Here is a 25,194-nt window from a genome sequence, read left to right as displayed (position 1 = left end):
CTCTAGCTAGCTAGCCTCCGGGTCAATTATATCCGGACGGAGGAAGTATATCCAATTGATCCATACAGCTCGATCAGTACCATGGGTATGAAATCTTCACTTTAACTTTACCATGGTCGTCAGTGCAGATTAACTTTTCATACTCATCACGGAAGAAGGTTATATTACCTCGGAACGCGATGGTACGGCCCTCGCCTGCATTGTCGTTGTTACTTTGAATAATGCGCAAGTTGAGCTTGATTACTAGGAGCGGCTCCAAGTAAACTGGAACAGCTACCCATTTCCGCGAGAGCGGAACTTCACCATCATCAGCGACCTCCGCCTTGTCATAATCTCGGTGAGAGAAGAGCACGACCCTCTCGTCATCGCCGTAGAGCTGGTGGTGCGCGGTGATTTCGCCATACGCATAGATGACGGCGCTTGTTCCTGCAGACATGAGATCCACGAGGGTTACCCTCACGTCGGCCTGTATAGCTTTGTGCATCGGCATGAAGGTGACGTCTATCTTGCGGCCGCGCCTGGTGGAGATGGTGCGGGTGATGGCGCGGTTGCACGCGTACGGGTCCACCACGAAGTCGGCGAGGCCTCCCTCGTCGTGCTCCTCCGGGATGTTGACCTGTATGTGGAAGCGATCCTCGATGGCCCTGCCTTGCGCGTGGAGTATCAGGTCGCCCCTCGAATCAAGGTTGCGCCCCCTCTTCCAGGAGGAGTTGGAGTAGTACATGGAATGCATGTTGTGGCCGATGAATGCGAAGGTTCCCACAAAGGGCTCGTAGCGGGGACGGACCGCCAGCACCTCCACCAGGTACCTAGAGAAGCAGTAGGCCCTCCGTATGTTCTCGTTGTCTCCGTGGTAGCAGATTCTCGTGCTGGGCGGTGAGCACCGACGATCTATGCCGTCGTCAGAGTCGGAGTCGGTATCGGAGGAGGAGGAGGAGTCCTCGTCGGTCTTGCACACGGCGTAGTAGTCGATCTCGCCGAACCAGTCCCAGTCGACGACGTTGTTGACAGCTTGTGGCTTGTTGCGGTCATCTTCATCAGCAAAAGCAGCAGCAGGAGACTCCCCTTTTTCTGCAGTTTCCGTTACCTTGGCAGCATCATCTTCTTCCCTTTCTCCACTAAAAAGAAGCCGTCGAACGATATCTCGAGTCCAGTGACAAATAATTCTAGCGTGCTCAGAGATGCATGCCTGTTTCAGGAAAGGATGGAGCAGAGCAGTTATATTATTATCAATAATAACTGATAAAAAAGGAGAAACAATTATACCAATCAATATTTTCTTCCTTTCGATAGATCATCAATATCGCGAGAGTAGATATTTGGCCGGATCAAAATAACAAGGGCGGATACAGACCTGCAGATCGCACAAGATGGATGCTCTTTCAGGCGGCTCTCCGGCGGCAACCATAGCCTCTCACGCCGGCGGCAGTCCTAGCTAGATCGACTATAAGGTACGGTGTTGTTGGCCGTCCTGATCGACGACCATTTATATGTGCGGGGGGATGCACAATCCTTGTCGTTCTCGGGTCTCGGCAGCCCCGTCGGTTTCCTTGACCGCCACGGCTGGACTGTCGACTGGTGCCGCGCGCCGCTTGACAGCCGTTGCAGTGATGGACACGAGCCCATGATGCTCTTCCAAATATATATACTCTAGTTCGTTGATCAGTTCTACAAATACATACGATTTTGTTAGCTAGTGATAATTTTTGCCATTATCTCAGATCGAAAAGTACTAGTCTAGTAGATGTCCCAGAGACCAGAGTGAAGTCGATCGACCGACACGAAGATTTTGTCATCAATTTTTTTGGAAGATTTGTGCAAACCACTTCGCAAAATAGCCCTTCCAATCCACCTCAGTCTAGCTTCAATCTTAAGTTCACCTGATTTTTACACAGCACTGCTTATCTTTTCATGTTTAGCATGTCTCTATGTCTTTCTCTTTCTCTTCGCTTGTCACTTTTTTCTCGAGACTTAGAGACGTCAGTTAGGCTGTTCGGTTGTTTTTTCTAGCATAATGCTGTTGATATTTTTGACCTGTGATGATTGACTACTTTATTGGCTGTGCTAGTGCATGTAGCCTTTTCATTGCGGCTCAAATTATAATTATTGGAGAACATTCGTTGGTATTTACAGGTCTACAATTTGATTTTGTTCGGCTAGCTTCACGAGAATAGAAGATTATGTCATGTAATAAAATCGAGTTTGAATATCTCGAAGATATGTTATATTTTACTTTATAGAAGCAACTCTATAAATAAATATGGCAGTATTGTGATTGTAAAAAGAAAGCGAAAAAGGTTTGAGAATTAAGGGTTCATCAAAGCGCCTCAATGGAGATGGTATCGTCTGCAACAAGTGATTTTTGGCCTCTCGTTCATGACGAGATCTCACTACCAGCTCAATGGTGGTGTTGAAAGATTACAATTCTCTAGGTATGAGCCTTCAGATTTTGCTTCGCATGATCGATTTTGGATCTTTTCTTATAGTTGCCGTGAGGAGGATTATCTTCACATTTTTTGTCCCGACTGCTACACCCTCGACAAAGGTGAATCGTACTCTCGACTCTCGACGTCGATAAGGCTGGCCAGTTGTTATTCCATACTGGTGTTGGTACTCTTATCGATGTTGATTGACTACTTTAATAATTGTGCATGTATACGTAGCCTTAGCATTATGGCTCAAATTAAAATTATGAAATAACTTTTCTTGGTATTTATAATTTTATGGTTTGTTACCTATCTTTCCATGACTTCAGAAAAGTACTTGGAAGAAAAAAAAGTTTCAAAACCTTGAAGATTTACCTTTAATTTTTTTTTAATCATTGGAGATAGCTCGTGTATCTTTAGCATTTACTATTTATTTATTATATTTATATGTGCTATTGTTTGTTAAAAAGGAAATACTTGATACCCCTATAAATTGCCCTGCTTATTAACTTCCACATGAGTGGATCTGGCTCGTAATTTTCTGGAGAATTTTATTATTTGCCCCTTGTACTTGATACCCCTATAAATTGCCCTTATTAACTTTGATCTTACTCATTTGCCACTCTTTAGTTTGCCAATTTTTTATTTGCCCTCTTATAGGCTGGACCCACACGCTATGACCAAAATGCCCAAATACGAATTTTACCTGGATGGATGGATCGATGAAGGAGAGCTCGGCTTGTTCGTTATGTCTGCTCCCGTTCATGTTCCTTGGCCCGAGCAGAGGGATTAAAAAAAAAAGGCCCAAGCAGAGGCATTTGCCGGCGGCGGCAAACATCACGGTGGCTGGAGGTAAAGTGGCACGCGTCGCGGCGCCAAAACGACGTGGGGATGGAGTGGGCAACTGCCGGCGACGCACCTACATGAACAGACATCGCATATATTCTTCTCCGGCCTCCTTTGGGGCTTTTCCCCGCTCTACAACATCGGCGGCGCACCTGCACTGGATGTACCCTTTTGCGTCGAACTTCGTTGCACGCATCGACATCGACGTCCTTATGGAGCTTCGCCTGCCCACGAAGTTCGTGCTCATCCTCTACTAGATGGGCGGTGTGGACCTGCGGCCGGCCAACGTCCTTTCTTCTCTCGCTCCGACGGCAACGCGCGACGAGTTAGGTTCTTCCGCTCGGTTCAGAACATGGGAGAAAAGGGGGCGGAACCAGATGATTCGATTCCGATGGGGTATGCAACCATGGGTAGTTTTGTCTTGCAGTTTTTTTTTGCTAAATACTTAAAATTAGAGGAAATAATTCAGAAGGGTAAATTGTAAAGTGGCAAAGTAAAGAGTGGTACTCTAAAAAAATTAAGATCAATTCATAGAGGTACCAACTAGCAAGTAAAAATGGGCAAAAAAAAATCCCCTAATTTTCAAAACCTTTTCGTCCCCTCCTCGTGTGTCAGGCCAGGCGCGGGGACACAGACATGGCCACCGGCGGCGGCGGCCGCGGCGGAGATGGGGAATCGGCCGGGGCGGAAGGAGGCGGAGGAGGAGATGGGCCGGGGTCTAGCCCCAGCCCCAGCCTCGGCCGTAGGTTCTTCGTGGCGGTGCACGTGGGCGCCGGGTTCCACGCGCCGGCGAACGAGAAGGTCTACCGCCGGGCCATGAAGCGCGCCTGCCTCGCCGCCGCCGCCGTCCTCCGCGAGGTCCGGTCCTTACACCCTAGCACCCTACATACTCCAACTTAGCTTCCTCCTCCCACGCTAGGCAGTGCTTCGGTTCCGCTGTGCTACGCCAGAATTTATGCGGCCTAATCTAAAAAAAAATAAAAAATTATGCGGCCTGACTGAGCATTCGATTATAGGTACCAGGGGGGATTTTGCCCTTAGATTAGAACAACAACATGCTCTATTTTGTATGAACCGACGAATCCTACGCTATTGGTTCAACCCTAAGAAAAAGTTTTAGTGGCAAAGCTATGTACTAGTATTAGGAAGCTCCACCGCGCCCGTGCGGACCTGTAAGAGGCCTCTCGACTTTGTTAGATTAAGCAAGGAGTGCTGAACATAGAAATGGGATTTTGTGATTTGGTGTTGCAGGCTTGCAGCCATGGCCAATAACGCGACTGTGGTTTCCATGAGTGTTGTGCAAACCTGATGTATTGCTACAATGAACAGTGACTTGCTCGCAACTATTTTACAACATATAAGCTGAGTAGTATATATGCTTGCACCTATATTAGCTATTGTATTACGTTGCAAGAAAAAACAACCGACACTATACTATACAAAACATAAGGCTGCTCAATTTTTTTCTATCGACTTGCCCTCCTCTCAGCCGAGCTAAGGAAAACTATGCTTGAACTCCCAGTGGAAATGCAGACTCTCTGACACACTTGGAAATCTTTGATTTTCTACTAAATAAATGACTCGCGAAGAGACAACCCTTTGTTCAGTTGTGACCGATACCATGGGTCAGAAGTTCATTAATTAAATTGTCTAAGTAATCAAAACTACTTGAATAGATAGCGCCTAACCATATTCATAGATTGGAAAAAACCAAACTAGTGAGACATCAACCAATTTTTTCCGACACTTGTAGTGGTTCCACCGGTATCGTTGGCAAAGCCTTACTGGGAATAAGGTGAAGCCAGACAGTGAAAACTCACATCGCTGCATACACACTTGTACGGCTGAAGGTGAAAAATCAGATTATACTCTAAAAAATAGTATGATGGTATCCTTGAAATTCAACAGAAAGTAATGATGTTTGTGAAGGAAAATATGGTACATAGGTTATACATTCCCTTCTGATTAGATTTTTTCAGTACTCTGTTGTTGAGTCAGAGAAAACGCATGCTGAAGAATGGCATAAGAAACGTGCATAGTGAGAATTCAACATGAAATGAAACTGTAAATATTTGAGATGCTGGTGTAAATGATAGAGATGAGTGTGACATGTTTACCACCACCTTTCCTGCTACCCACAGCAAGTGGTAAATACTGGACAGATTGTCAGCAAATTAAAAGCAAGAAAAAAACTCCCTAGAACAGGAAGAAAAAAACTCTGTAGACTTTAACCATTGGAAGCATTTCTTCAACTTAATACAATTTTCTTATTCATATAAAGAGTCAGAAGTGCATATGCTAAATGTGGTATGCTCACTTTATAAAGTAACTTTTCAGTAGTGCCTAGCTTCCCTGTCAAAATGCATGGCTTGTTTGAAATATTGTGCTGCAGTAGAACGATGAACCCTTGAATGGCTGCCTTTTCTTGTTTTGGTGCAATTAGCTGTCGAGTTCTGTTGGTGGCCTTGTAAAACTAATTCTTCTCATGATGCCAAAAAGAGGAATAAATAAGAGACAATCTGGGTGTGCTTGCTTTGGAACAGAAGTAAGCACTTGTAAATATATGACAATACAAAGTTTGAAGCGTTGTATATCCTGTGGTAGCTATTTTTTAAAGATACTTCTATGAGAATAATATGTAAGATAACGGAATCTATGGTATAAGTGATGTATAACCTGGAAAGATAGAAATACGGCAAGATAAGCAGCAAGGATAGCTGGATACTCATAACAATGGAAAATAAAATATTGTACACTGCAATATTGAAGCCTAACTCATATATATTCTGTCCTTTTTGCTGGTCCCTGTTTTCCCAAATGGGAGCAATACGTGCAAGGATTTTGCATCAATAAGGCAACATGACTTTGACCAATGAAGCCAGCATGCTTCCCTCCCTTGACGTACACATAAGTGGAATTCCTTAGTACATATCGGCAAACTATGCAGCAAAGAGTAGGAAGCGGGTAATGGAATCTAGAAGAAGATCTGATTTTTTTTTGCAAAAAGTGCAGAGATGAGAGGGGTATAACGAAACAGAGAAGTACAGGTGGACAAACTACAGAGCAATGGATGAGGGCTTAAGGATTATTATGGAGAGCTGAATGACATGGTACCCTGATTCAACTGCCAAAGTGTAAGTAGCCAGACCCGCATGTACAGCAGCTCTGAAATCACCAAAATAGCTTTGCAAAACAGAACTTACCGGATCCATGTAGCATAGCTCGATGTCATGTACAGCAAGAATACTTCCCAAGATTTCAGCTGCAAGTGCAAAATACACATGGTTCAGTGTTGGGAACAAACAATGATGAAAGCAGAATCGCTGTATAAATATGCAAGCAAATAAATCAACAAATTAACTCCTAAAATACCATGTATATACCTACTGTCCAATCTACTGGAATCGGGGAGAGAGAAAGCAATACCGCACCTGATGCGCTGCCCGTGCTCCACATAATCATCCATCTAGTCACCAAATTCCATATGTCCTGTGCAGCAAAAATTAATCCCCAAAATTAACAGGAAGAACATGAACAGAAAAGGAGAAGCATGTGCAAGGAAAAGAGAACGAAAGATTTTGACAGCTGAGATCGAGTGGCGTCGCAGCATCCCATCCTCGTCAGCCGCCCGCTCTCCTGGCCGTCGAGGTCATGGTCGACGCGGCCGTCTCCGCCGCCGCTGTAACCGTTTTCCGATGACAGAGAGGAGACCAAAGAGAGAAAAGTGAAGGGAGGAGGGAGCGCTCCCAGCGGCGCCGCCAAGCGCTTGACGGCCTCCTTCCGCCGACGTTGGCACCCCTCGGGCTGGCTCCCACTTACGCGAGGCGACGCCCCCTGCGCGGCTCCTCCAGTACGGCTTCGTGATGCATCTGGCCATGATCGTGGCGGCGGACGGCCGGACTGGCGAAGCCCTCAGAGACGCCGGAGAAGGTCCCATGGAGTCTAGTGGAGATGGAGATTGGGCAGCTCGTGAGGGACATGGGAAGGAGTGGGGAGAGTACGCGTGCCTCCGACGGACACACTCCTAGATCCCAGAACTTTCTGTTTGTTCGGTGGTGGATCTTAATGACCGCTTTGACCACCGCTTTGACCATGGGGGAAAGGAAAACCACACGCGGCCGTCTATAGTAACTCTAAAGGGAAAAAAATGCAAATGTGGCGACGCTAGATTGGACAAAATGGGCATGTGAACAGTTACCAAAACGCTGAGGTTTGAGCAAAAGGGGTTAGCTTTGATATATAGTAAATTTGGGAAGGGGCCCGATCTGGTATCTGTAGGTCTGCATTTCCACTGGGTTACCGATACCTGAAGCATGTCTACCTCCCATAGAGTCGTATATACTATGATGTGACTTGGCAAGCATCCATGTACCTCCGTTCTAGTGAATTCCTAATGCTCCTTGTATATTATTTGCAGGGCAGTGGCTCGAGTCTTGATGCTGTTGCAGCTGCCATTCGAGTGTTGGAGGTATGCGTCATTCCCTGTGGATAGATGTGGTGTCTATTTTGTATAATTTGTTCCATTAACATCTGTGGGAATTGTGGAATATACAAGTAAGCATTTGGTGTATGTTTCACACGATTTAATCACAACTTACTAATGTCATAATGAGAAAGTAGAAGTGCTATTATTTTTTGCATTAGTTGTACATCAAGGCTTACAACCCTTCTAGATTTAAGCAGGTTTGTAGCGCTATGGTTCAAGTACATAATAGTCTTATCAGCACTTGCTTGTTTCAAAATGTGTGATGGAAGTTTTCATTCTCATATATGTTTGACTAGGATGACCCCATTACAAACGCTGGCCGTGGTTCAAGTTTGACTGAGAGTGGTCGGGTGGAATGCGATGCGAGTATCATGGATGGAAGTACAGGTACCTACGGAGCTGTTGGAGCTGTGCAAGGTACTTGTGGAAATTTACTAGCATTTGATCCCCTATAATAGAAGCTTTAAATGAGAGTGTATCAGAAATTTTACTGTTGATATGCATGTGTTGTGCTTGTTCAGGTACTCTCTGACCAAACTTTCTGTTTTTATAGATCAGGCATAAAGAATCCCATCCAAGTTGCATTACACTTGGCAAAGGAACAGATGATGGGTCCTTCACTGCTTGGTCGGATACCCCCCATGTAATAACAAATTCAACTGTCTTCTCCATGTTTTGGTTACCCAGAACTTTATTCTTTCAGTAATTTTCTGCCCTCCTGTTATTTTCAGTAGTGTCACATGACTGATTTGACCATGCCATGATCTTTAAAGTTAGAATCAATTCTCTCTGATGCTGAAATAAGTAATGCAAACAACGACTTATATTCATTGAACAATGGGACCATTGCACGATGACTGCTTTTTGTGATCACGGATAGCATTCTATCATGCACACCCATCCATCTTACATGTAATTCTGAATGACTTTATTCGCTGTTTCTTAGGTTTTTGGTCGGTGACGGAGCATACAAATGGGCCAAAGATAAAGGAATCGACCTAGTTGGATCTACATCGGAGGAAAATAATGTAAAATCTCCCCTTCCACTCTTTCATCCAATTTTTCATTCCTAAATCGCTGGTAATTTACCATCTCTTTTCACATGCGGAGTCAGTGGTTAGTGACTGAGAATGCAAGAGCACAGTGGGTAAAATACAGTTCATTGCTTGCCAATGCCAAGGAATCGGTAAATCGTACCACTGCTTCTGCTTCAGAATCAAGTTCAGTACAGTTGGAAGCATCAGGTTCCTTCCTCATATTTCACTTGTATTTCAATTTTTCCTGATGTTTCTGGCATATTATTTGAAATTCTAGCTTGGATTAGTGGTTATATTAGCTCATCCATATGTAATGTTCCTTTGGTTGAAATATCTTCTGAAACTGGACTGCAGTTGTAATGTTGTATGATTAACATCATTTCCTTTGCACAGAAATATTGAATGAACAGTTGGAAGTTAACTATTAGCTGTTATTCTAGTAGCTCTTTTCTTCCATTCAGTAGCATGGATGAATAGATTACATTGTGTGGTTGTGCCTCGGGCAGTACCCAATAAGGCCTCTTAAAATATTAGTTTGTGACTTGAAGATCTACCTGTAGCCCAAACTGTTATTCAATTTAGGTGTTATATTCTGCTGATAATTTTATAGAGAGGGGATTTGGTGACTAGGTGTATACGTGAGCACCCTCTAGATGCCACACGATCTGCGTTGAGATCCGGTTCTCGTCAATTGGATCTGTTGCCTTAAAGTTGTCTTATCCATCGCTAAGCATACTTGGCGTGGGCTGCGGGTCCCGTGTTTCAATGATTGGTAGCGCTGATGTGGTTTGGAAGTGTTGTTAGTGCTGATGTGGTTTGCTAACCCAATAATGATGATAACAGTGGATTGCTAGATGTGACACGTGTCAACCAATGGATACGTGCTCACATATACACCCGATCACCAGGCTTCTTTTGTAATTTTATATACTACATGTAATTTGCACAAAAAACATTTCTAGGTTTACAAACAATGCAACATCCAACAGATATAATCAAACCAACCCATTTGCACAGTATGGGCCAGAACAACGATTTGATACTTACTCCCTCCGTTCCATAATTCTTGTCACAGAATTCGAATGGAGGGCGTAGATCATTGATAGTGTGGTATAACTTATAAAGTAGTGCTTTCATTACGGCCTAATATGTTCTGCTGCTTGTTATCTTCGTTTCATCTGTTTAGTTGTTTTTGGTTCCATAAATGGTCATCTAGCTGCTATTATGTCTTTATAAAATGTCTTCTAAATTAATATATTCCAATATTCAGCACCCAAATATCTAGCTTGTGGTACTGGGTCTCAGCCATGTGGTACTAGTGGTGATTTGTTTGTGCTTTTCCGTTCTGATTGGTACCAATGCTGGTCATTTGGCTGCATCTTCCCGCATCTAGAAGTATTTGTACTTAAACAGTCTACCTAAGCTGCCTCATCATATTTAGGAGCTGAAGCTGAGATTTTGAACAATGTAAAGAAGGCGAAGATATTCACCCAACCAATCATGGAAGATGACCAAGATTGTGTAATGGATACTGTTGGTGTTGTTTGTATCGATGACCATGGGAATGTGGCATCAGGTGCATCTAGTGGTGGCATTGCTCTAAAGGTCTGTTTGTCAGTTTTTTCATCACTCACGTCTAATATATCAATAGTGCACTTGGAATTGTTGTTCTTTCATAAGCCCCCTTTTTTCATTTTCAAAATTTTCTCAATTTTGGACAAAAGAGCAAGGTTTGTCACTTTCTGCATTTGCATATAGTCTAGTAGATGCAACATACCTTAATAAGAACCCTGATGTTCCTGTTGTTTTAATCATGTTGCTAGTAGAGTAGTAGTAGCTAAGGTAGCAGAGTTCAAAACAAACTTGAACTCAGCCGTTGCTTAGTAGCTAAGGTAGTAGAGTTCAAAACAAACTTGAACTCAGCCGTTGCTTAGTAGCTAAGGTAGTAGAGTTCAAATCAAATTTGAACTCCATCTCTAGGATAGACGGTTCCTAGGATAGACGGTTCCTGAGTCCTATATAAGGACATGTACTCATCACTTGTAAGATAAGCTATTACGTAGAGAAATAAATCAAGAGCTTCAAAGCATCACTCGTGAGTGTGCATACACGTGAAACCTATCAATTGGTATCAGAGCAGCCAGTTGGGAGATGTCGGCACGCACCTCTCCAGTGGCGGCGTGCGTCAGCAACTCTCTCCGGCAAACGAGCGACGGCGATCGCCAAGTTCGGGACGGGTAGGTATGTACGGCGGCGGGCGGGTGTCGCAGGCGTGGAGTGATCCGCGAGATGACTAGCGGCGAGGCGGCAGTACGCAGCCTCGTCTTCCCGAGCTGCCGGGACTACACACCGGGCCATGGTGATAGTGAACTGCGGGCGGCATCGCTGCGGGACGCGATTGAGGACGCCGCATTTTCTCGGCGAGAGGACAAGCAGCCTTGGCGACGTCCGGCTCCAGCTCCACTCGAGATGCATCCGATGTTGATCGGAAGGGAGCGCAAGGCGGCGTGGGAGGCAATCAGTGTACAGACCGGGGCACATCGTATCGCGATTCACGCATGCGGCGGCTCCGTATCGGATCGAAACGATCGCTTCAGGATGGCGACGCATCGACGAGTTCGGATTGCGCATCACGAATCTCGCCGTCGCCATACGCGCTCCTCGGGGATACCGCGATGATGAGAAGATAGTAAGGAAATTCCTCTGTCGTCCCAGCAGTTTGTGCAGACGCTTTTCGATGGAGACGATGATGAACCCGGCCACACTCGCGTGAGAGGTTGTCGACACTCGGCCGTCGAGGATCGCCGAACCCGAGCAGGTAGCGCCGCACTGGCGGCGACTGAGTGAGCGATGGGAGGCGGAAGGAGGAGCGACGGGAGCGACTCGGCGGGAACGGTGGCGGTGGACAAAGGGGTGGCAAGCCACCGCCTAAGTCCTCGCTATCGCAAGGCTCCGGCAGCAACGCCGACCGCGTAAACCGCCTTACGCGGTCGGCCGTTGCGGCTGGAGCCTTGCGATAGCGAGGACTTGGGCGGTGGCTTGCCACCCTTTTGTCCACCGCCACCGTTCCCGCCGTAGTCGCCTCCCCGTCGCTTCCTCCTTCCGTCCTCCCACCGCTTCTCCGTCGCCAGCCAGTTGCCACCGGAGGCGCCGGTGCCCCGCTCGGGGTTCGATGCGATCCTCGACGGCCCGAAGGTGTCCGACAACCTCCTCCACGGCGAGCGTGGGCCGGGTTCATCATCGTCTCCATCGAGAAAGCGATCTCGCACAAACCGCTTTGGGACGACGCAGAGGAATTTCCTTACTATCTTCTCATCATCGCAGTATCCCCGAGTGAGCGCATGGCGGCGGCGAGGTTCGTGATGCGCAATCCGAACTCGTCGATGCGCTCGCCATCCTTGAAGGCGATCGTTTCGAATTCGCACGGAGCCGCCGCATGCGTGAATCGCGACACGATCGTTGCCCCGGTGCCGCACCTTGATTGCCTCCCACGCCGCCTTGGCGCTCCCTTCCCGATCAACATCGGATGCATCTCGGGTGGAGTGAGGCGGAGCAGCGCCGCCAAGGCTCGCTTGTCCTCTCGCCGAGAGAATGCGGCGTCCTCAATCGCGTCCCGCAGCGATGCCGCCCGTGTGTTCACCTCCATCACCATGGCCCGGGCTGGTGTAGTCCCCGCGCTGAGCATCGGGAAGACGAGGCTCGTACCGCCGCCTCCGCCGCTAGTCATCTCGCGGATCACCTCCCGCCGTACCACGACCTCGCCCGCCGTGTCGCACCTCGCCCGTCCCCGACTTGGCGATCGCCGTCGCCGTTTGCCGGAGGAGGGGTTGCGGACGCACGCCGCTGCTGGAGAGGTGGTGGTGCCGACATCTCCCAACCTGGTTGCTCTGATACCAATTGATAGGTTTCACGGTGTATGCACACTCACGAGTGATGCTGAAGCTCTTGAAGAGGAGCACGAATCCTCCGATCGACGTCACGCTGTACCGCAGCATTGTCGGCAGTCTGCGTTACCTCGTGCACACGAGGCCGGACATCAGCTTCGCCGTTGGCATGGTGAGCCGCTTCATGGAAGCGCCCACCACGGAGCACCCGAGTGCTGTGTGAAGCACCTCGCTCCGCTACATTGCGGGGACGATCGACACCGGCCGTTCGTTCTCCTCCGCGCCGGAAGGCGCACACTCGATCGGCTACAGCGATGCAGATCATGCTGGTGATATCGATGACAGGAAGAGTACTACAGGTACACTCTTCTTCTTCGGAAATTGCCCAGTGTCATGGCAGAGCCAGAAGCAAAAGGTGGTGGGCACTGGAAGCGTGACTGCCGCAAGAAGCAGCGGGACGAAGCTGCTGCGGCGGCGCACCTGATCCAGGACGAGAATGGCGGAAAAGCAGACCCGGAGCTGCACATGGCCACCATCGTCGAGCCGCATCTCCCGCGACCGCCGCGCAGCCTCCTCAACATCGATCGATCCACCCGCACCGCCTACGGGGAGCAGGTGTATCTCAACGAGGAGGGCGCCCGCGTCGTGTTCGAGCGCACGGCGCACGACACCGACGCAGCGTGGGTACCTCGACACGGGAGCGTCGAACCACATGACCGGCGACGACAGCGGTCTTTCGCCGAGCCGGACAGACCGTCTCCGGCAAGGTGCGCTCGGCGACGGATCGGTTGTCGACATCCGTGGCCGCGGAACCGTCCTCTTCGTCATCAACAACGAGCGACATCACGAGCTGGCCGGGCCGTGTACCGGATCCCACGGCTCAAGTCGAACATCGTCAGCATTGGGCAGCTAGACGAGCTCGGGTACCCCACCCACGTCGAGCACGGCTACATGGAGGTCCGCGATCGTGCCAAGGTCTTGATCACCAAGGTGCCAAGGACGACGAACAAACTCTACGTGGTGCAGCTCCAAATCGTGCGCCCGAGCAGTGTCCGGCGGCGCACGCCAATGACGACGCGTGGCGCCGGCACTCACGCTTCGTCCATCGGAGCTTCGATAGCCTCGAGAAGATGTCGAGGAAGGGAGCGGTGCGCGGTCTCCCCACCATCGCCCATGCCGAGCAGCCTTTGCGAAGCTCGCATCGCGGGGAAGCACCGGCGCTCCCCATTTCCCTCGGCAAGCAACCAAGTACCGTGCCACGACGCCTCTTGAGCTCGTGCACGGTGACCTCTCGCGGTCCAATCTCGCCAGCAACACCGGGAGGGAAGAAGTACTTCCTCTTGCTCGTCGACGACAACAGCTCGGTACATGTGGCCGTACCGCTCAAGTCGAAGGATGAGGCAGCTGCGGCAATTCGGCGTTTCTGTGCCAAGACGGAGAAGGAGACGCAGCGTCCTCTCGCGCGTGCTCCGCACCGATCGGGGCGGCGAGTTCACGGCGAACGAGTTCGGCCGAGTGGTGCGCAGAGCATGGCGTCCAGCCGTCACCTCACCGCCCCTATTCTCCACAACAGAATGGGGTAGTGGAACGGCGGAACCGGACGATCGTTGGCGCCGTCCGGAGCATGCTCAAGGCGAAATCCGTCCCGCCTAAGTTCGGGGAGAAGCGGCAAGCAACAGCCGGTGTTCGTCCTAAACAGCATCCTTGACAAGGAGCCCGGAAGGGAAGACACCATTTGAAGCCCGGTATGGCGTAAAACCTAGCGTTCACTTTCTTCGCGTATTCGGCCGCAAGGCATACGCGAAGGAGACGAAACCAGGCTTAAAGAAGCTTGAGGACCGCAGCCCGCCCGATGGTGATGCTTGGGTATGAGGAAGGAAGCAAGGCGTATCGCCTATATGACCCGGAGAAGAAGTGCCTCCATGTCTCCCGCGACGTCATCTTCGACGAGGCCGCGAGCTGGGATCGGGGAGAGCACAATGACGGCTCCGCCACTCTCGCTCGTGGAGAGTTGGACGATGTCGCAACCAACGGCAAGACCGTCGAAGAAACCAAGCTCGAAGCGGCACTCGCATCAAGCTCTCCTTCGCCGTCACCACGGGTAGCATCGGCTCCGACCGGGCCGCCATTGGTGGGTCGGCCCATCTCTCGCGGCATCGACCAGCCCGTGCGTTTCGTCTCTCCACCAGCGAGATGGAGGCATCGAGAATCCGGATGCCGGAGTTGACCCAAGTCTCGCTCGCTACCGCAACATTCGAGACTTCCTCAACCCGGATGAGGAGAATCCAGGGCGGGCGGAGCGCCTCCTCCTCACTCCCACGAGCGAGCCGAAGAACGCCGCCGAGGCCGAAGGAGACGAAGAGTGGCGGCTCGCCATGGTCGATGAGCTGCGCCAATCGAGGAGAACCGGACATGGTCACTTGCCGATCTGCCGCCGGGTCACAAGCCCATCGGATTGAAGTGGATCTTCAAGCTCAAGCGTGACGCCGACGGTCACGTCCTCAAGCACAAGGCCGAGCTCGTCGCGAAGGGATACGTCCAGCTGGCTAGGGATTGACTTCGATGAAGTCTTTGCCCCCGTTGCGCGACCGGACTCTGTCGAGCTCCCGATCGCCGTCGCGCCCAATTCAAGTGGGAGGTCCACCACATGGACGTGAAGACGGCATTCCTCAACGGTGATTTGGGGGAGGAAGTGTATGTGACTCGGCCGCCGGGATTCGTCGACGGAAACAACTCGAGCAAGGTGATGCGCCTCCACAAGGCACTCTACGGTCTCCGTCGAGCCCCGCGCGCATGGAACACCAAGCTCCATGCCGTGCCGGTGTCACTTGGTTTCATGCGGAGTGCTTCGGAGCATGCCGTGTACACTCGTGGAGAGGGTGACTCACGACTCCCGCTCGGCGCCTACGTCGACGATCTCGTCGTCACAGGAGGGAGCACCACCGCAATCTCAAGCTTCAAGCAGCGGATGTGCAGCAAGTTCAAGATGAGCGACCTGGGCTTGCTCACCCTGTACTCGGGAATCGAGGTATGTCGAGCTCCCGGCCACATCACGCCGAAGCGGAGCGCCTTCGCAGCGAAGGTGCTCGAAAAGGCGGGCATGGCTGACCGCAACGCAGCTCATGTGCCGATGGAACCAAGGCTGAAGCTCTCGAAGAGGAGCACGAATCCTCCGATCGACGTCACGCCGTACCGCAGCATTGTCGGCGAGCCTGCGTTACCTCGTGCACACGAGGCCGGACATCGCCCGCCGTTGGCATGGTGAGCCGCTTCATGGAAGCGCCCACCACGGAGCACCCGAGTGCCGTGAAGCACCTGCTCCGCTACATTGCGGGGACGATCGACACCGGCTGTTCGTTCTCCTCCGCGCCGAAGGTGCACACCTGATCGGCTACAGCCGATGCGGATCATGCCGGTGATATCGATGACGGAAGAGTACTACAGGTACACTCTTCTTCTTCGGAAATTGCCCAGTGTCATGGCAGAGCCGAAGCAAGGGTGGTGGCATTGTCGTCCCGCGAATCTGAGTACATCGCAGCTGCGACGACGGCGTGTCAAGGTGTTTGGCTCGGCCGCTTACTCGGCGACTTGCTGGGATCTGCTCCTCTCGTCGCTAATCTGCTCGTGGACAATAAGTCTGCGATCCAACTATGCAAGAATCCAGTGTACCATGACCGTAGCAAGCACATCGACACGCGATACCACTACATCAGGGACTGCATTGAGGATGGAACTGTCACGGTCGAGTACATCGGCACAGAAGACCAACTCGCAGATATTCTGACCAAAGCACTTGGTCGCGTTCAGTTTAAAAATCTGCGAGAAAGAATTGGCGTCATCAACCTCTACCGCAACTAGATTAGGGGGAGAATTGTTGTTTTAATCATGTTGCTAGTAGAGTAGTAGTAGCTAAGGTAGTAGAGTTCAAAACAAACTTGAACTCAGCCGTTGCTTAGTAGCTAAGGTAGTAGAGTTCAAAACAAACTTGAACTCAGCCGTTGCTTAGTAGCTAAGGTAGTAGAGTTCAAATCAAATTTGAACTCCATCTCTAGGATAGACGGTTCCTAGGATAGACGGTTCCTGAGTCCTATATAAGGACATGTACTCATCACTTGTAAGATAAGCTATTACGTAGAGAAATAAATCAAGAGCTTCAGCATCACTCGTGAGTGTGCATACACCGTGAAACCTATCAGTTCCTGCAGGTAGATGGCCGGGTTGGGTTGGCTGCTATGTATGGCTCTGGGTGCTGGGCTTCATCCAAAGGACCCTTTGGCACGCCATTCATAGTTGGGTGTTGTGCAACCGGAGCTGGTGAACACTTAATTAGAGGATTTGCTTCCCGTGAATGTTGTGTCTCGGCATCTCTGTACGTTTTCCCTTCAAACTGGTGCATTTCATATGTATTGTTTTCCATTTTACAATTGCCCACCATGTTACTTGTACTGGAAGATCAATTCTATCTTGTGTGTTCAAAAATGACCGTCTCACATATACATTATGTTCCTGCCTCAGTGAACTGAAACAGCATGTGCAACAGCTGTCTTTTCCATAATGTTCTCCTTCTGTTTTCCTTGTTAAAATTTCAACACTACGCCTTACATGCTCAATACGTATCTTCTTCTCAGGTCACCATCAGGACCTGCTTCTTCCTGCACCAAAGTTCTGCGCTCGGCGGTGCAAAGCAGCAGCGAGATGTCTCACGACACCGGCGCGGGGTTGTTACTGGTTCAGGCTGACGTAATAAAGGTGTTTTCATTCGCAAACCCATCTGCTCCGAGGTTGGACGAGCAAACCCCTCCGCTCTTGGTCTAACACTACATTTTCTGCAGAGAGGGGAGTTGCCTGTACTTGAAGCCACCGAGCTTGTCGCTGCGTACTCCTCCTCGTCGTTCGGCATCGGGTACTTCGGGAGCAATATGAGCAGTCCGAAGGTAGGTATTGTGCAGCGGGCGGTTTCCTCTCTTTCTCTAACAAAACTGATTTCACCTGAATCTCACAGACACTCGGTAATGCTTTGTATAGGTTTCAATGCTTAGAGACTCGAGAACGGCGTCTGGTTCCATCCAGCACTTTGCTACTCGAGTTCATTTCGGTGCACCGTCGAGCGAAGAATGACGACGTGGACAAGGCAAAACATCTTCCCTGCGGGAGCACGGCGTGTCCGTGCGCATGCTAATCCTGGCGTTCTCGGCATCATTTTTTTTCTTCTCTTGAGTGAAACATTTCCGTCTTGCTAATGGGTGAGCAAATGCTGTATGCGCCATAGATAACTTGTTGCTGGGTGGTCCATTCACATTCTGCCACAATTGCTGACAAGGATGCACAAAGCAATCGTATCGGAAGTAGGTTTCAGATTCAAAGGTGTTTGTCAGAGTGGTAGTGTGCCTTGAGTAGTGAATCTGGAACTGAGGTGATCTCGATATCTGTTTTATTTTTCTTCACAGTGATGAGTCGCACGCTGCAGAAGCAGAACTGCTGTAATGGCACCAGCAGAAGAGAAGATAAAATTTTCAGTTAGAGTAGGTTCTTTCATTTTTGTTACATATATCTGGGAACTGGGTCATCGATACGATACGATACGATACGCTGTGCTCAAATGGTGTGACGTGTGGGCCTTAGTTGGGCTGGGCCACTTGGCTAGCGATACACACCCACCCGGCCTAGCCCATCCTATCACAGACACCAAATTAATTAGCGACTACCCCAGTCCCGGAGTCCTCTTCCTCCTCCACCCGCCGGAGCGCAGCCGCCGTCTCCAACCTCGGCGCCGTCGCGTCCTTCCTCCACCTCTGCTGGGACAGGGCGCGGTTCCTTTCGCTGGGCTAGGAGGAGGAAGCCCTCCCCGCTAGCTCGAGGAACTGGTAGGCGGCACGACTCGTCTGCCTCCCCGCGGCTTGCAGCGCCGCGCTCCCCTCGGACGCCGCCCGCCATCCCCGCGGTATCTCCAACGCCGCCGCCGCACCGAGGTATGGGCTCATCCCCTCCCCCAGCCCCCCTGCGTTTTATCTTCCGTGGCATATGCGACCCATCAAACCCTAGGTTTCGTGGGAGGGGCGCTACCTTGCCTCTGACCTTGTGAGCCTGACCGTGCGAGATGTGAGCTTGTTTGGCGAATTGTGTCCTTGCAATCCCAGCGAGCCTACTTCTCCCGTGGTATCTCCCTCCCGCCCGCCCGCCCATCTCATTTTCTGTACTTTCGTGGCAGGTTTCCTAGGTGCTCCGGCGACCACCTCCCGAGCTCCGGCGACCTACGTCCGCGCAGGTACGTGCCACAGCTCCCTTCGATCTGCTGTCCCCGTTTGGAGTTGTTCATTGTCTCTGTCCCAATTTATTTGATCCCTAGCTGTGATGCGTTTTTGTATGATATACTTTCTACAGATGCCATGCTAGTTGAAACTGATCTATACAGACTGTATGCCGCGCACTAATTAAAACCGATCTATACAGATTGCATGCCGTGCTCTGCTCCCCATGGATGTTAGAAAGGAGTGGTTGCAGATGTTGCCTTGATTGATTCATGAGCGCTTGTTTCATGTGCTTGCTAGACTAACAACTTGTAATCCGCGTATGAGACTGCGTAGTTTGTATGCTTCACACTTGTATTATGTGCTTGCTAGTTTTGGTGGATTATGAATTGAACTTTTTATAGTGGTTGTCAAACTATTTGGCCATATTTATGTTGGTATACGTACTGCCTAGGTACCGAATAGGAATGAAATCCATCCTTTTATACCATCCAAACAACATTTGGCATTCAACCTCAACACCTAGTCTGGGTACCGAATATCTAACACATCCAAACAGAAATATTGGCATTCACTCTCAATATCAATATCCTGGATATTAGACATTCAACCCAATACAATACCTAGCCCCCCCAAAGCAAACATCCGAACAGAGCATAGGGTCTTCTCGTATGGGCTACTTGTTGTTATGTCTTAGAAACCTGTAAGAGATGGGGCAATCCAATAGATTAAAAAAAAATGTACGAGATCCATTATACTCCTTCAATTGAAGTGTTAATTCCATTGTTTAATATGCTCTAGCTGATTGCTATCCTGTAATTTTCCAGGGCAGGAAGCTGCTTCTTTCTGTTGATTCTGGACTGTGGTAATGGGGGAGGCTGACGATGCTAGGGATGCGGTGGTGGAAGAGATGGATATCGACGGTGGGGATAGGCACCGTGGCAAGGACAGGAGGGATAGGCACAGAAGAGAGGAGAAGGATCACCAGGGCAGTGGGAGGAGGGACAAGGATAGGGAGAAAGATAAGGATGAGAGGAGGAGGGACAAGGATGATACCAAACATAGGGACAGAGATAGGGATAGGGACAGAGACAGGGACAGGGATAGCAGCAAGAACAGGGACAGAGATTCAGAGCGTGACCGTGGCCGGGACCGTGATCGAGTCAAGGATCGGGAAAGGGATACAGAGAGGGAGCGGAGGGATAGGGACAAAGAGAGGAGCCGCAACAGGGAGAAGACCAAGGAGAAGGAGGATAGAGAACATGACAAGTCGAGGGGAAAGGACCGTGGAGAAGAGGCAGATTTGTCTAAGCGAGAAGAGGGAGACCAGAAGAAGGGAGTTGATCCCTCAGGAGAGACTGACCAGGCCTCCACGTCTGTCCTCAGGGAGCGCATCGCTAGGTATGCCCTTGAGTAAATCTTTCTTTTCACTTCACTAGCCTTTTTTCAGTTATAAGGATTTGCCTCGCTGGCAAATCTCTCCATTGAACGTTTGACGGTACAAATAATTTCTAATTTAGGTTATTTGCTTCAGGGCAAAGGAAGAAAGGTTGAAGGAGAAAAAGGAAGGAGGAATACTGGATGATAAAGATGATGCTTCAGAGATATTATCATGGGTAGGCAAGAGTCGTAAACTTGACGAAAAAAGACAAGCTGAAAAAGAGAAGGCGTTACGTCTTGCACGAGTATTTGAGGAACAGGTTATGATTTAACGATTGGTTTTGGGTATATTGTCCAGCATGATGCATGTTATTTACGAATTTTCATGTGTTAAAACTTTCAGGATGATATGTTGGCAGAAAATAGTGATGATGATGATGATGATGTGGAAGATAAACATGGCGGAGGTAGTCAGTCCTCTACAAATCCTTTGAACTAGCAAAGTTTATTTTGTCAACCAATAATATTATTTGTTGCTGTATTGAGTTATTTTTAGTCATAGTATTCTGTCAATAGCAGTCGTAGTAACATGTTTCCTCTTGTTTCCCCTATTGTTTTGAGAAAAGATCACTTATCTGGAGTGAAGGTTCTTCATGGGCTTGACAAAGTCATAGAAGGTGGAGCAGTTGTCATGACTCTCAAAGATCAGAGTATCCTGGCTGACGGGGACATCAATGAAGGTAATGTGCTGTTGTTGTTTCACTCTCTATTATTACATGTTCTCTCTAACCTTTTTTAACTTTAGTAAAAAACAAAATTTGTAGAGGCTGATATGCTTGAGAACATCGAGATTGGTGAGCAGAAGCAAAGAAACGAAGCTTACAAGGCTGCGCAGAAGAAAGGAACATACGAGGACAAGTAAGCTTACTACTTGTGATGTTTCTTTGATTGATTTTCTCTTTCTAATATATGTTTTCTTCAACCTGTCGGTAGGTTCAGTGATGACCCATTGTCAAAGAAACCTATGCTATCGCATTATGATGATCCAATGGAAGATGAGGTAAACATGCTGTTCTTCTTCAGTTCGTAGATATTTTATTGATGTTTCTTTAACCGTTTTGCCCCTTCGCTTGACAGGGAGTGACACTTGATGAAGGTGGACGCTTCACTGGTGAAGCAGAGAAGAAGTTGGAAGAGGTAACTTATATTTGCCCTAGTAAGCATAAGATGCCATTGGTAGTGTATTTATCCAAGGCAACCTGGATATACCACGGATGGAGCTTTGCATACATACTAATTGACATTTTCATGTTGACAGCTCCGCAAAAGGATTGAAGGTGGTTCTGTTCAAAAAAAGACAGAAGACCTTACTTCTGCAGCAAAGATGACATCAGATTACTTTACCGCTGATGAGATGCTTCAGTTTAAGAAACCAAAGAAAAAGAAATCCCATAGGAAGAAAGAAAAGCTAGATCTTGATGCACTTGAAGCAGAAGCTATTGCTTCTGGATTGGGAGCTGCTGATCGTGGGTCAAGGAATGATGGTAAACGACAGGCTGCTAGGGAGATGGAGCAAAAGGCTGATGCCGAAAAGCGAAGCACTGCATACCAAGCGGCCATTTCAAAGGCTGAAGAGGCATCAAAAGCACTGCGTCATGAGAAAATGCCTGGTAAACCAGCTGAAGAGGAAGAACTGGTTTTTGGTGATGATTACGAAGATCTGCAGAAGTCTCTGGAGCAAGCAAGGAAGCTATCTCTAAGGAAGCAGGAAGAGGCTGCTGGTTCTGGTCCTCAGTCTGTAGCAGAACTGGCTACTGCGAACAAGGGCCAAGGAGATGCTGATGCTGCAGAGGGAGATGCACAACAGAATAAAGTTGTTATCACAGAGATGGAAGAGTTTGTGTGGGGCCTGCAGTTAAATGAAGGTAACCTACTTGAAGTTTTTTGTAATGAACTTTGTAACAGTTGTACAGAGCTTGACTATTAATTGTATTTATATTAACTACTGCTGTTACCTTATTGCAGAAACACGCAAGCCAGAAGCAGAAGATGTGTTTATGGATGAAGATGATGATGATATGCCTTCAGGTACCGTAGCAAAAGATGACATGAACAGATTGGGAGTGATCAAAGAGGAAACTGTCATTGAAGACCCTAAAAAGGATGCAGAGGAAGAAGAAGTCGTACCGGATGAGGTTGTGCATGAAGCTGCAGTTGGCAAGGGTTTGGCTGGAGCTTTGAAGTTTCTTCAGGAGCGAGGTACCCTCAATGAGGGCACAAACTGGGGAGGCAGAACCACAGACAAGAAGAAAAGCAAGCTTGTTGGTATTGAGGACGGGCCAAAAGAAATTCGCATAGAAAGAATGGATGAATTCGGTCGAGTGGTAAGTAATCATCTGCACGCTATCCTACCCACCCTCACACCTGGGTCTCCTATCTATGAAGTCTAATCTACTGAACTGCATCTTGGTGGTAAATTTAGACAACATTAGCTAGACCGCCTTTTACCATTATATACACTTCGATATGTACATTTTTTGTACCAACCTTTTCTGTTAGGATGATACTAGCTTATTTGTTCCATTTGTTGTATTTGTGTAACCTCAACATAATTATATGCTATTTACCATTACTTCATGTTCTCTTGCAGATGACACCTAAGGAGGCATTTCGGGATCTGTCGCACAAATTCCATGGCAAGGGACCAGGCAAAATGAAGCTGGAAAAACGGCAGAAGAAGTACCAGGATGATTTGAAAACAAAGCAAATGAAATCTTCTGACACGCCTTTGATGTCCGCGGAAAAGATGAGAGAGGCTCAAGCTCGTGGCCAAACACCATACCTTGTCTTAAGTGGCAATGCAAAATCAGGGTATGTGGTAAACACTTACAATTTGTGCATATTTGTTAGTCGTGTTGATGCTATTATGCTTTCTTAGTGCCTTTTTTTCGTGGGGTCTTTTTTTTGTTGCTTTGATATCCTCAAATGCCTTCACAGAAAATGCTCTGAAGTTAGTCTGGATCTGTAGGTGTTATGGCACTCTTAGTTTCACCAAATTTCCTTTTGTTTGGTAGCTCAGGTTATTAATGTATATTTGGTCACTACTCATTGTTGATGCTGGACTTTACTCTTGGTATCTACTATCTAGTGCAAACTCACTTTGGGATGCTGCTTAACTTCTGGATATGGACTGTTGGATAAGTTTTGGGTGATTTGGATTACGATTTTAATGGCTCGAGGGCCACATTGATGATTTTTGTTTTGAGACACTGATTGAGTTGTGGATAACTGTATACGAACAAACCCCAATTCAGTCTAGTTACCTACCATCTCATCAAACGGCTCATGTTACTTGTTAGCTCCCCCCTTTCAGTAATCTGTCTTCCTGTTAGTTTCTTTCTTGGTATATGATGGCTGATCAAGTTTTTCTATGTGATGTAGTCCGGCAGGTGACGCTAGTGGTTTTGCTAGCGTGGAGAGATCACATCCTGGGAGTCTTACGCCCATGCTTGGGGACAAAAAGGTTGTGCCCTCTTCACTTAACTGTACATTGTAGTTTTGGCCATATCGAGAGATATGAGTGACTGACTGACTGACTTACATGCTTTCTTTGATAGGTGGAGCTCTTTTTGGGCATCAAACGAAGTGCCCAGTCTGGAGGCATGCCTCCGCTGCCTCCAAAGAAGCCAAAACACTGAGGTTGCGCCTGGACCTGACTGTGAGTAGGATTGAAGGGAAGAGCGAGTTTTAGCAGATTTTGAGTAGCCGACATGGATGCCAGTGCCAAACGGGCGTTGTAATGCAAGAACCTGAGATACCCAGTACAAGCAGGATCAATCATGAGATGCGCTGAAATGTAACAATCTGTAAATTTGGGTCTTAGATTTTACGGCTATAATATTAACACAGGTGCTGTAAGTTTTGTAACTCTTCCATACAGTACTTGTACACAGTGGCGGAGCGTGACCAAAAGCATAGCGGGGGCCAAATTAAACATATTTGGAACTTTTTTAAACCATGCATCTAATTTTTCTGCAATTTCCAGTTCTATTCATAACTACAAAAGATGATTTTCAAGCCTGAAAATGCATATCTTAATTTACGCAAGAATTGATCTAGCAAATACGGGAGGAGATTTGTTTTGCATAGAATCCACCGATATGGCAGTTCTTGACGCACATAGAAATTGGCATTGAATAGAGTTCTATGTGTAAAAAATAAAATCGGTGTAGCCTATATCTGTACCCCAAGATCCATCCACCGATGGCAAGCAAGAAAAATCATAAAGTGTGCTCAAGTCCCAAGGCAAGAGAACAACCTATTGCTGCCACTAGAATTATCAATGCGCTGAGGTAGGAAAGTAAAGGCGGGAGAGAGCTGAGGCATGTTTCTCCTTGCTCTGTGTTTGATAGTGAGCCAGGAAAATACGATCGATGAATGGAGAATATGCGTACAAAACTACCTGCTACTTTCGGAAGGGGGGGCGATGGCCCAGTTTCGCCTCCAAGGCGCTCCGCCAGTGCTTGTACATGCACGATCCTCGGTTTGCAAATATACATCTGTTTGCTATTTTGTGTGACATCTTGTGGTGCTTAAATTGGAGTTATGATCAGTTTTGTGCAGCTTTCAAATTTCTGCGTTAAGTATTAAGTAAGTTCCACATGTGTTGCAATTGATTGCTAAATTGCCTTGCTGTTGAAGCTGAGGTCACGCTGGTAATCATGTTCGTGGTCGGACTGATCCGTTCTGAAGGAGAAGATAACAAATTAACAATGTGTCACGCCGCACCACCTATTAAAAAATAAGTTTTTTTTTTGAGAAAAGACTCTCCACCCTTTATTCAATTATTAACTCAAAATGTTTACAGGAACACCAAGAGGTGGAGAT

At 48.1% G+C, this 25,194-nt stretch overlaps 2 protein-coding genes and 1 long non-coding RNA gene across 3 annotated transcripts; all 3 read left to right on the top strand.

The window, feature by feature from the left end:
- Positions 1-3,908: 3,908 nt before the first annotated feature.
- LOC124671066 (putative threonine aspartase) lies at positions 3,909-18,042 on the top strand. Its single transcript, XM_047207501.1, has 11 exons — positions 3,909-4,130; positions 7,690-7,740; positions 8,055-8,175; positions 8,317-8,401; positions 8,705-8,786; positions 8,873-9,002; positions 10,237-10,400; positions 16,885-17,048; positions 17,308-17,428; positions 17,512-17,613; positions 17,705-18,042. The coding sequence occupies exons 1-11, from the start codon at positions 3,909-3,911 to the stop codon at positions 17,795-17,797; spliced, it is 1,335 nt and encodes a 444-aa protein (XP_047063457.1). The 3' UTR covers positions 17,798-18,042.
- LOC124678821 lies at positions 10,597-16,835 on the top strand. The gene is made up of 3 exons (XR_006994652.1): positions 10,597-10,637; positions 10,688-10,737; positions 16,594-16,835. It is a non-coding gene; the product is annotated as an uncharacterized LOC124678821 (long non-coding RNA).
- Positions 18,043-18,887: 845 nt separating the features above from the next.
- Positions 18,888-24,249, top strand: LOC124670422 (SART-1 family protein DOT2-like). The gene is made up of 13 exons (XM_047206929.1): positions 18,888-18,944; positions 19,755-20,328; positions 20,462-20,627; positions 20,711-20,774; positions 20,934-21,047; positions 21,132-21,225; positions 21,301-21,367; positions 21,445-21,504; positions 21,626-22,232; positions 22,333-22,691; positions 22,958-23,178; positions 23,749-23,830; positions 23,925-24,249. The coding sequence occupies exons 2-13, from the start codon at positions 19,796-19,798 to the stop codon at positions 24,003-24,005; spliced, it is 2,448 nt and encodes an 815-aa protein (XP_047062885.1). The 5' UTR covers positions 18,888-18,944; positions 19,755-19,795; the 3' UTR covers positions 24,006-24,249.
- The last annotated feature ends 945 nt before the right edge of the window (positions 24,250-25,194 follow it).

Source organism: Lolium rigidum, chromosome 7, assembly GCF_022539505.1.
Source record: "Lolium rigidum isolate FL_2022 chromosome 7, APGP_CSIRO_Lrig_0.1, whole genome shotgun sequence".
NCBI lineage: Eukaryota > Viridiplantae > Streptophyta > Magnoliopsida > Poales > Poaceae > Lolium > Lolium rigidum.
Note: the sequence above shows the minus strand (reverse complement) of the source record. Positions and strands in the feature narration are given on the sequence as shown.